Consider the following 11,858-nt stretch of genomic DNA (forward strand, 5'->3'; position numbering starts at 1 on the left):
ATAGCTGTCCTTTGGGCATGCTTTGTTAAGATCAGTGCAGTCAATGCATATGCACCACTTCCCATTGGCTTTAGGGATAAAGTCGATGTTGGCCAACCATTCTGGGTAATACACTTCTGGCATAAACCCTGCTTTCAAGAGTTTGTCCACCTCTTCCTGTATGGCCTTCTGCCGATCAGGGACAAAACTGCATTTCTTTTATCTGACCAGACGATGCTTTAGGTCTACATTGAGCTGATGAACCACTACCTCTGGATCAATGCCAGGCATATCTGAAGCCATCCAAGCAAATACATCAGCATTGGCCTATAGAAAGGAGATGAGGTGCTGATGATCCTCTTCACATGAATGTGAACCGACCTGCACCACTTTATTCGGATCTTCACCAATAGGTGCTGATATTAGGTCTTCTACGGGATGCCCCTTTTGTTCAGTTTTCTCGTTCCAAACATCTAACTCATCCGTTAACTGTTCCATAAATGTTGCTCCTCGCAGAGTCATCATATAGCACTCCTTTGCGAGCTGCTGGTTTCCCCAAAGCTCGCCGACTTCGTGTGGATAGGAAACTTCACCATCAAATGATAGGTCGACACTATAACTCGAAGTATATTGAGTCCAGGCCGACCTAGGATAATATTATATACGAATGGGCTTTTTATCACGAAATAATTTATTTATACAATCGTCTGTTTTGGAACTCGTCTGGCTATCATGGTCAGAGAGATAATTCCTTCCACTGGGACTGTAGTACCTGAGAACCCGATCAAAGGGGTGATCTTCTTCATTAACAACTCAGAGTTTAAGTTCATACAAACAAAGGCATCATAAAATATGACATCAACTGAGCTTTCATTATCAACTAAGATCCGATGTATATCATAATTAGTAATATTTAAAGAGACAACTATAGGGTCATCATGGGGATACTTTATTCCATCTAAGTCGGCTTCAAAAAAAGTGACCTCATCATCGATCTTCATCTTTTTCTCCTCCTTATTGTCAGCTTGGCCTGGATCTAAGGTGCGTTGACCGAGCTGCCCCCCAGAGATCATATGGATATCTCCTACTACTGGTTGATCTTTATGGAGATTTTTTGTCGAGGAGGCTCGTCACATTGATTCCTTGGGATCTGACATTTATCAACGTATCGACGAAGACATCCACATCAAATTAGTGCCTCAATTTCCTCCCTGAGTTGGCAACATTCTTTTGTATCATGCCCATGATCACAATGCTATCTGCAGTACTTCCTCGAATCTCTCTTGCGTGTTGGGGTGACTATCTTCCTCGGATGAGGTAGCTTTTTTTGCCGCTCTGTCTCCATAAAAAATCTAAGCTCGGGGGGTGTTGAGCGGAGTGAAGTAATGGAACCTCCTCGGAGGAGACCTAGATCGGTGAGGTAGTGCAAGAGATCTAGGTCGGCTGCTTCGAGATAGGGTCCGAGAATGACGAGGCTTAGGACATAGGCATCGGTGCTGCACTCATCGGGAGTTCTTTTTCTCTTGACCAAAGCTCTGATGTAATGTCCGATCAAGGTTCTCTCCTTGCTGGTCTCAAGCTTCATCAGCCTGGGCATAATTCTCAGTCTGCTCCAACATTTTAGGGAAGTCTTTTGGATCACTCAAATTGAGCGAGTAAAGAAGATCATTCTACTGGAGCCCAGCCTTAAATACGGTCATCGCCATAGACTGATTCAAATTCTGCACCTCCAAAGTCACAGCATTGAATTGGCTTATGTAGTCTCGCAAAGATTCGTTCTCCCTCTACTTGATACTGATGAGGAAGTTCGAATTACGTCGCTATCGTCGGTTGCTAACCAAGTGCGCAATGAAGAGTCGACTCAATTAATAGAATGAATCTACAGAGCCAGGTTGCAGATTAGAGTACTAGTGACGAGCTACCTTCCTCAAAGTTGAAGAAAAAGTTGGGCAGAGAGTTGTATCACTGGCTCTTTGCAGAAGCATTAAAGTCCAAAAATTCTTTAAATGGTCCACCGGATTGACAGTTCCATCATAAAGCTCCATCTGAGGTATTTTGAGTCAAGGTGGAAGGGGCTCGTTTATTATCCTCTGAGTGAAAGGCAGGTCAACATTGAATCCTAGATCATCCTTTTGTTGCTTTGACACTCGAAGTGCATCTAGCTATTGTTGCATTTTTTGGAGCTTCTCTTCCATCTCGTCATCTTTGGTTTGTCGACAACGAGGACAAGCATGACTCGGAGTTGAATTCCTTCTAAAAATAGGGATAGGAGATCTTCTAGGACAGTAACGGAAAGGACTGGGAGGTCGGCTATGACGACTAGCTCCTGCTCTTGGGCTACGATTCGTCGATCTTCCTCTTATCAACTGTGGATCTTCTGGAGCAGGAGGTGGCTTCGTATTTTGTTGCATCTCCCTCACCGCAACCGAAAGTACTTGCATTTGTTGGGCAAGACTGTTATATTGATCGTGGGAGACTGCCGACACTGCTGGTGCCGCTGGTACTACTGGTGCTGTTGGTGGAGGGTTCTCCTGTGCCAGTTGTGGTAATGCATTGGTCGGCTGGACATTATTGACCCACCGACCGTTAGAGTGTTATGATGTATTTGATGCTCTTTTGCATATCCTCATTGTGATCGATGTTGAACTCCTTTTCCTCTCGAAATAGGACCTCAGGACTAGCCATGAAATAGGACTTCAAAACTAGTCGAAGATGATCCTTCCTCTAGTGCCAAATATTGCTGCCGATCTCTTCATCTGAGGTTGGATGCCGAGGTGGATGTGGTCGAGGTAGAATTGCTGCTGGACCTTTATCCGAATACCTACAAAACAAGTCCATACCAGAGTGGTGTTCTTCGACGTAGACCCTCCGATGCTTAAGTCAGGAGATTGGAGAACAAGGAGAGGAAAGAGCAAGAAGTCGATTGCATATCTTGGAGGGTCCTGGAGCCTTTAATTTATAGAAAAGGAGTTTGAGACGTATCCATCTTGGAGTCCTGACGGTTTTCAGATTTGCCGTACGAATAGATTCGGAGGACTTTCCTTTTACGAGAGATTTAATTATAGAGAAATCCTATCTTATCTGAATTTTTTCAATTGAGAGAAAGGACGGATCTGTTGGTGGAAGGAATAGATCGGCCATAGCCGATCTAGTAGATTGTCCAAGCCGAGGAACCAGAGTCTGTGGAGCGGATATCTGCCCTCTTGCTTGTCGAAGTATGTCGGCGAAATGAAGTAGGTCGTCTTTCGAGGTGAAATAAGATTAGACTGAGGAATAAAAATTGCTGCTGACTCGATACATCATATTAGGCAATTACCAAGTCTGTACTTTAGCCCAGCAAATACTATCTCCAGTAGCTCGACTGTGACTAGCTCGATGGTGATGAGGTTGCTTGGGCTGAGGCCGAAGTACGGATCTATAATAGATGACTCCCATTCTAACCACTTGGTTGGGGGAGTCCTATTTCGATTCTAATTCTGGAGTGAAATAGAAATTGTCCAATCTATCTAAAACTCAATCTCCATTCTCCCGTATGAATTCAAATTTTCATTTCGATTCCGATCATGAACCAAACACTTCAGAGGATTAGACTATTTTGATTTCGATTTCAACCTATTACGATTTCAATTTCGATCGCGAATCAAACAGCCTTTGGTCCCAACGAGGTATCATTAAAAGCAGGCTTATTAATTTTGTCGTGATTCTCCCATACCAGGAATGCTCAAGTTGAATTTTATTTCATTTGTTTATCCGATTGAAGCAGAAGCAGGTTTCACATTGGCCGCCTCCTGCCTTCTGGAGCTGCTGCTCTTCCCTGCAGGAGTGTTTCAGTAGGTTGGAACAGCATGGGAAGGGACCTGGTGGGCGCATGGGATAATCCTCTAAACCAATCTTGCATGGAGGGGTTCTCCACCACTATCGTGTATTGTATACGGGGCCCCCCAACCGGTCCCTAACGGCATCCTTTAGTGCCAAACAGCAGGGCATAGTTTGGATTTCTCACGCATATAAAAGCAATAACCTGGAACCAAGATCCTCTGTTGTGCGCTTTTTGCCCTACAGACTACAGAGTGGTGTAGCTCTGGATGGTTATCACTTCATCCGATCATGAAGACGAACAGCTATCAAATAGGATACGATGTATAGCACGCAAAGCATGCCGGATATGGCATGCAACATCTATATTTCTTGTTTGATGGTTGTCCCCTCTCTGTAATCAGATGATGTGATGGTGCAAATCACGTATTGCAGAGGATCTCAATTTGCAAGGTGGCTGGTTGGTCTATCCCCAGATTTTGACTCACGTTTCCACCGGACGATCAATTGCAAACTTAATTTGTATGAGAAATTTGGCGGGCTTTATCTCTTTTTTCAACCACCAAGTTTCTTGGATCAGGCTACTTTTTTTTTTTTTTTTTTTTTTGAATGAATGAATGGATCAGTCTACTTCAAAAATATATTTTACTCCAAGAATTCTCAATACTTGTGTGCAGAGAGCTGGTTGAACAGGAACCTGGAATTACTCAGATGCTATATATTAAGCAGTCTTCAAGCAAATAAAAGTAGCTTGGCTAGAACAGTAGATGCATCATCAGATATCCTCCTACTTCAAGTGCTTTGAAACACACCTTCAACCCGAAAATGCGTCCAAGTAGAAATAGGATGCAACTGTTGGGCATAGCCCAGCGTGTACTAACCCCGCCGGCCCATAGTTGAAGAAGTCCATGAAAAAAAAAGTACGGAATGGATGAGAAAGTTTTTAATGCACCACATACACAGTACAATAAAATTGATATGGATCACACCATCGGAGCATATTGGAATATATAGTTATCACTTTTTAATACGCATTTAATACTCACAGTTCTATTTTTTCATTTAAAATTTTGAATGACAAAAATATCTCTCATGTTCTGAAAATTATGATATCCTGTGACTATATTATGATATTCTGCAGTCAAATTATGACTTCATACAAATATAAAGTTATAATTTTTTTTCAAAAATCATAAAGAGAGAGGATATTTTCATCATTGAAAATTTATAAAATTTTTAAATGATAAAAATACATCTTCCTTCTTTATGATATTGTGTGGCTAAATTATGAATAGAAACTCATAATTTGATCATAAGATGTCACGATTTTTTCAAAAGAAAAAAGATATTTTCATTATTCAAAATTTTAAATAAAATAATAAAATTATAGATATTAAATATGTATTGAAAAGTAATAGCTAAGTAGTCTAATCAGATGGATTAATGTATTTTTTCTGCACTGCATTCATGCGATGTATAAATAGTTATTCTAGAACAGAAACTGCCGACCCTTCACCAATAACGACACCAACTTTGCGGGCACCAATTTTGTTGATCTCTGAAAAGATGCATATCGAGCGTGGATAAAGGAAAACCTGAAAGCAGCCGTGATAAAATTAGGCCTGTTTCCCAAGCAAGCATCTTCTTTCTTTTCCACCTTTGCTATTCATGACATGGCTTTCTTTTCATTTTGGTCTCTTGGTCCATGCATATAAGATGATGGAAGTGATAGTCTATTGCAAGGGAACTGACAAGAATATTCCCTATGATAGTTTGATGAACCGTCCTCATGTATTTCTCTCTCTAAAATACAGAGAGAGAGAGAAAGAAGGTACTCATGAGTAAGCAAGGAAGTTTATTTCAGGCCTCCATAGCAACATATTAATCCACAACAGCCTACACGGAATGCATATTTAGTGAAAATATGTGACAATAAAGGTAAGCTGAAACAAAGTCACTTTTCCAGCAGTGATCAATTTCAGAACGAAATATGCCATAAATAATGTTAGAGTAGACATCATAAGATTGACATGAACTAATTCACAGAAGATAAGCAGGTTTGCCAGCAGTTACAAATTGACAGGCAACCAACAAATTAAACAGCCAGCCCATGCTTAACGTGAAATCTATCCTATACTTTAAATGTTGTAGCACTTCCAGAAGTTGCAAATACAGTGAAAAAGACCACCAAACATAAAGAAGGCAATAAACAGGCTAGCGATTTTTCTTTCTTCTTTTCTTTTGGGAGAAAAAGGAAGCAGATGGTGAATTCCCAACAGCAAGAACGCAAGCACCCAGATGTTGTGGACTCGAAGCCCACCATACGTTGCTTATGGAATTAGACGAAAACAAACATCTTTAATTTACTTGAAGCAAGGTGGAAACACTTAACCAGAAAGGATACAGAGAATTCTAGTTTTAAGCATACGGATCCATATGTGTTCAATAAAGGATGATGGCGACTGAATTGCCAATAGAGCAGCCTGAAAGAGATGTTTTACCTAATAAGAGAAGTTGCATCCTATCATGACTCCATTAATTTGTACAATGATTGATGAAACTCGACAGGAAGGTCGTGAGGATGAAAGAATGAATGGAAGAACGTAACTTTATCTATCTCTATTGAGTGACTTGCGAGTAGACATGATTTCATCAGATAAATTGACATGTGACTCAACTCAAAACAATAAGATATTGGGCATTAACATACCATTGAAGGAATTATTCTCAAAAACAAAACATATGAATGAAGGCTTACTTGTAGAACTGTAAACCACAGATTATATTACAACAATTAAAGACAAGAAAAGCACCATAAAACACATCGAAAATCCAAGAAACAGATCATACTATATTTTAGCAAAATCCACATAAAAACAACCGGGTCTGAGATAGAAAAGCTGAGCTTAAGGTAACAAAGTATATATTACATCTCAAGTTAAAGGGCAAGCATTGCAATTTTTAGTTCACAGCTTCAAGACTCTGTTTCATAGAGACAGTGAAACAGGAGGATAAAAGCAGCACATTGCACCAAGGTAAAGGCAGTACAATCTATTTTCTCCTGAACAAGCTCCTCAATTTCCCTCTTTGCAATCTTTCAAGCAGCTTTTTTGCACCAGCCACATCCATTTCACAGAGCTTCTTAAGATACCCCACAGCACCATAAGAAATCATCAACTTCTTACATCTCTTACTCGATGATAGAGATAGCAGGCAAGATATAGCATACTTCCTCGCCGTGTTTTGAGGGCTGGGATCAAGCAACTGAACCAGGCTCGGCACGCTCTTTTCATCCTTCTTAACCTCCCTACTGTTCGGAGGGTAGCTTATCAAGCTAGCAATGGCCTGGGCTGCCACCTCCCTTGCGCTGTTCGACTTTGTCTCGAGCATCCTGACAAGCAAAGGCGCACAACCAAATTCTCCAATCAATTTCTTCATCTCAGACAAACTGGATATCCTACAAATGGTCGATGCTGCTGCCTGTTTCGCACCTAAAGATCCATCCTTGAGCACATGTACCAGTCGAGGAAGGAGGCCTAGTGACATGAGAGCATCGGCTGAGATCAAGCCCACCAGATTCCTCAATGCACCGACTGCAGACTCCTGTGGCAATGGCCCATCGAGGTAGGCCAAGAGGCTCCGCGTTCCTCCCTCCAGAATGACCGACCTCCTCAAACTGTCATTGCTGGCTGTTAGATTCTGTAAGCACTGGGCGGCATACTCTTTGGTACCCAAGACAATTCCACAGTCCAGGAGATTGATCATGACTCTTATTATCCCCTCCCCAGCCAATGTCTGCCTCACTTCGGGCACGGCGGAGAGATTCTTCAAAGCACCCGCAGATGCCAACTGGCAAATAGAGTCTCCTGTCTGGCAGATCTCGATCAGTGGGCGAACGCCACCATGACCGACGATCGAGCGGGTGGTGTCAGCACACATGGACAGCCTCTGGAGTGACACCACCGCCTTCTCTCGGCCCACTGCGCTCCCGGACTCCGCCAGCCTTATCAGTGGTGGGAGCACACCTTCAGATACTAGCAAATTCTCACAGCTCCCAGACTCTACGAGCAGACAAATCACTGTTGCCGTCTTCTCTCTGACCTTAGGAGCTGTTGCAGTGAGCAATTGTATCAGAGAAGCTATGTTGCTCCGGTCAAGCACAGAAAGCACACTCTTCTCATCCTCCCTCATCCACTCGAGCAAACCATCAACCGCGCGGTGCTTGGCCTCGGCATGGCTGATCTGCAGGCGGGCAAGCAATTCACACACATTGGCCTGTGCTGGGGCCAATGACTCATGGCTGCGGGCAGCCACCGGAGGTAGGGTAGCGTCACCAAGAACGCCGGTCTTGATCAGAAGGGAGCAGTCACGTAGGGCAAGGTCAAGCTTGCCAGAAAGCGCATCGAGGTCGCTCTGCATTTGGAGCTTGCCAATGCAGGGCTGCTCCGACGAGCGGTTGGCAAGTTCGAGGGCATCTGTGAGGGCATTTGTCACTGACTGGAGGAGTTCTGTACAGAGTGCGTTCTTGGCGAAGCAATGGTGGCTGGAGAGGTCGGAGAGGCACGGTGGGACGCGCTCCAGCTTGGAAACAATGGCCTTCCAGCGCCCAGGGAAGCCTGTGGCGGCCCGGGACTTGTCGAGGGCTGTGGGGACGAGCTGTTGGGCTCGGGACAGCCAGTGGTTGGCGGAGTCAGTGTCGGTGATGGGCTCGGAGTCTTCACCCATTGATTGCGGGCAGTGGCTGTGATCTGAAACACAATTGGGCGAACGAGAGAGAGAGAGAGAGAAGAAGGGGAGGAGGAGAAAAGTAGTTGGTGAGCATGGGGATTAAGCAGGAGAGTATACAGGCTAATATAATAAATGTGGGGAAGAGTCACAGGGTTCAACCAAGTTTCGGGGAATATTTTGTCAGATCGGGAAAGTCAGTTCTGGCGAAGACAAGGTTAGACCAACCAAATCGAAAAGTACTGAGAAGCCAGTGGCCCGAGGTGCATGCAATGAGTGGATTTGGAGGCTAAAAGAAATGAGATCTTGGATAAAACATGGCGTATGAGAAGAATAAAGTAGGTAATGAAAGGATCGACTCGCGTCACAACCATCAAGCAAACGCCAGTTCACTGATCTACTCCGGTAATCGAGGAAGTTTCCGGATCTAGCTTCTTTTTTTTTTTTTTTTTCTCGTTGGTGGGAGAATAGGCTAGCTACTAGCTACTCATACTACTACTGAATCAACTCTGTTTCAAATCAGTGTTTCAAGTCCCAACTAATTGAGTCAGGGTCGTTTCACATTTTAGGCTTACTATTTTCCGAACTTTAACACAATTCAGTGCAGAGGTTTTTAAACTCGCACTTTGCATGGTCTGAGATTAATGCATTCTATCTCTTCCATCCACGCACCATCTTTTTCGTTAGCAGTGGACATCGTTGTACCGTAGGTGCCCACTAGTCTAGGCACCTTGAATATCATACTGACTTGTAAAGGTGGCCGCTAATTCGTCTTCATAAGGGATAGAAAGGTTCCAATAATGTTGCGAAATCAAGCTTCTAATGCCATTCAAAGCTGAAATCGATATGTTTCAAGAAAAAATGCAGCTTATATATGGATGCTTAAAAAGAACATGAAACTAAGCTACTACAAAAAACAGGGAGACAACATACATCATATGAAAATTATGTAGCAAATGGAGGTCTAGCCAATGACATAACCAGATCATGTTTCTAAGAAAAAGGATGGACTAGAGATTATGAAGGAAAACTCCTACAAAACATCCATAAAACATCTTCACATAAGAATTGATGCAAATCTGAATGGTCGAAATGAAACTTGCATCGAACCTCCCGTGCTTATGACTTCAGGGCAGCTATCCTATTGTGAAAAACATCTAATTATGGCTTATCTAAAGAAAAGCACCTAGTTACCAGCAAAAATTAGTTTCCACAGGTGATACTCCCTAACATTCTTCTACGCAAGACTGAAGTTATAACTCACAATTTCCCTTCTATAAGATTCAATTCCTTCAAGGTTTTACAACATAACGACTATGTACTATAACGGAGGTTGAAGTGAAAGCACATTAGGCGACAAATCTCGATTCAGTAGACCCATTTAACAACTATGACACATATGACCAATTCTCCTCGCTTGAATCGTAAAACTTTGATCTTATTTGACTTGCATACACAACTTGCTCCGATACTTTGAACGATCTTTTGGTATTCTTGAAGTTAAAATATTTCTGATACTCCATAAACGAAATGCTACAATATTGCATTGGAGATAACGTAATCATAATTATATGCGAGAGTTTCAGAGGAGACAACCTCATGCTCACAATGCAGCAGGAAACCTTGACTCGTCAGCTCACCGAGTGTAAAATTTAAAAACAGGAGATAAAATAGTCGAACTCGGACCTACAAAAAGATGAGCAAGTGCACGTGAGAAAGGCGGCTGGGAGAAGGACAAAGGCCTGCCTTTCAAAGGACACTCCTAGGGCCATCTAGTGCCTCGAGGACGCCCTTTAAACCCACTCCCAGGCCCCAGCGTTACCTTTCCCTCGGCGGACACCTCAGTCCGTCCAGGACCAAGTTACCGTAATACCCTCATATCGTTTCCAAGTTTTCAAATAGCTCCACTAGTTCGAGGTCAATTCAGTCATTTACCTTCGCAGTGCCCTTCCCCGGCGGTCGATTCCACGCCGGGAAAACCAACGGGACGGAAGCGTCCGGTTCAGACCCGGTGGACCGGGTCGAACCTTTGCCGGTTCGGCCCAAAAATCAAATCAAGTCATGCCAAACTGGAACAAATATCCTCGCAAAAACTAAAAAGAGAGACTTAGCTTCCAAGAATGAAGTGGAGGTAAGATAGAGGAGTGTAATCTACGTACGTTCTTCCCAAAATATCCCCAACCGGAACAAAAGAGAGAGGAAAATTAGTTCAAAGTTTCCAGAAAATACCTCGAGGGATCTCTTTGCTTGGGCGAGAAGTGTGGTGGCCAAAGGATATTGTAGCTTTAACGGGAGCAGCAGCTGTTGCGATGGGCTTCTCCACCTCTTTCTTCTGCTTTAAGAACCTAACAACCCCAAAGAAAAGGAGAGCTGAGAACAATAGTAGTGAGAGTGGGGAAAAGAGAAGACCAAATACTTTCTTCTTCGACTCAATAAAAAGAAGAACAGATGAAGATAGAACGGTCAATTGCATCAAACAAGAACTTGGCTTTCAAACGAATTGAAAACAACAATAAGGAAAAAGATGCGAGGAGGTTTGTGCCAACTGCCAAATATGTATGTACATCTAAAGAGAGAGAAAGAGCTGAGAATATACCTTGTGGGCGTTTGAAATGGCTATGGGTTTCTAAGATTCATCTATTTCTCCTTGTTCTCCGACAGGACGCTCTGATAGCGAGCCTGAGGTGAGAGAAGGGGGCAAAAAAATTTGTGCGTGTTTTTTTCTGAATTTATTTATAGGCTATTTGAATTTGGTACTAGGAGGTTTAAGCTATAGAGCAAGTTCGGGGATCGGACGGCTGAGGTGGCTCATCTGGCGGAGGATCTGACCGTTGGGAGGTCTCCAATTTTTTTGAAATGGGACCTGTCTTTGTTTCCGTGAGAAGTTTTGCATTCCCAAGGCGCTGACATATATAAGCGCTTGGAAACGCCTGGCGAGTCACGGGGTTTTGAAATCAGAAAAATCTAAGGGGTAATAAGCATGTCCCACCTAAAAACCAAAAAAAAAAAAAAAAAGGGGCTAGTCTCGCACGTTGGTTATTATTATTATTATTATTTGGTTATTCTCTTTCAAATGCTGCTCACTGTGCTACGAAGTAAAAGTAGGATCAACGTTAGCAGATGCGTAACTTTCAGCAGCGAGATTCCTTCGTTACTCTAGAATCTGGAGTCGGCTCCTTTGAGATCGAACATTTATTTAAATGTTCCGCGTGAACACGGCATTTCAAGTTGTTCCTTTTGGTGAGCTTTGATCAGAGTGCCGATTGGTGACATGGTACTAAAAGCGAAGCAAAGGCGAAGAGAGTAGAATGGTTTTAGGTTTTGAAATTTTTGATGCC

The 11,858-nt window shown here is 42.9% G+C and overlaps 1 protein-coding gene across 3 annotated transcripts; it reads right to left on the reverse strand.

The window, feature by feature from the left end:
* Positions 1 to 6,617: 6,617 nt before the first annotated feature.
* On the reverse strand, positions 6,618 to 11,172 carry LOC105054144 (uncharacterized). 3 transcript variants are annotated; one of them, XM_073246194.1, is made up of 3 exons: positions 11,153 to 11,172; positions 10,750 to 10,964; positions 6,618 to 8,543 (listed from the first exon to the last, which is right to left on the reverse strand). In XM_073246194.1, exons 1-3 carry the CDS (start codon positions 11,155 to 11,157, stop codon positions 6,847 to 6,849), a joined length of 1,917 nt encoding a protein of 638 aa, XP_073102295.1. In that variant the 5' UTR covers positions 11,158 to 11,172; the 3' UTR covers positions 6,618 to 6,846. The 3 variants fall into 3 exon arrangements, with proteins under 3 accessions (XP_073102295.1, XP_010933888.1, XP_010933887.1); XM_010935586.4 differs by lacking the exon at positions 11,153 to 11,172 and adding an exon at positions 11,117 to 11,128 and having other exon boundaries at positions 10,750 to 10,865; XM_010935585.4 differs by lacking the exon at positions 11,153 to 11,172 and having other exon boundaries at positions 10,750 to 11,046.
* Positions 11,173 to 11,858: the final 686 nt, after the last annotated feature.

Source organism: Elaeis guineensis, chromosome 11 (genome assembly GCF_000442705.2).
Source record: "Elaeis guineensis isolate ETL-2024a chromosome 11, EG11, whole genome shotgun sequence".
Lineage (NCBI taxonomy): Eukaryota > Viridiplantae > Streptophyta > Magnoliopsida > Arecales > Arecaceae > Elaeis > Elaeis guineensis.

What these genes read in the sequence shown, in the direction of transcription:
- LOC105054144 (XM_010935585.4), bottom strand. Translation starts at nt 10,993, where the DNA reads ATGCAATTGACCGTTCTATCTTCATCTGTTCTTCTTTTTATTGAGTCG. An exon ending in AAGCAAAGAGATCCCTCGAG is followed by an intron (nt 8,544 to 10,749) that starts GTATTTTCTGGA and finishes ATTGTGTTTCAG; the next exon opens with ATCACAGCCACTGCCCGCAA.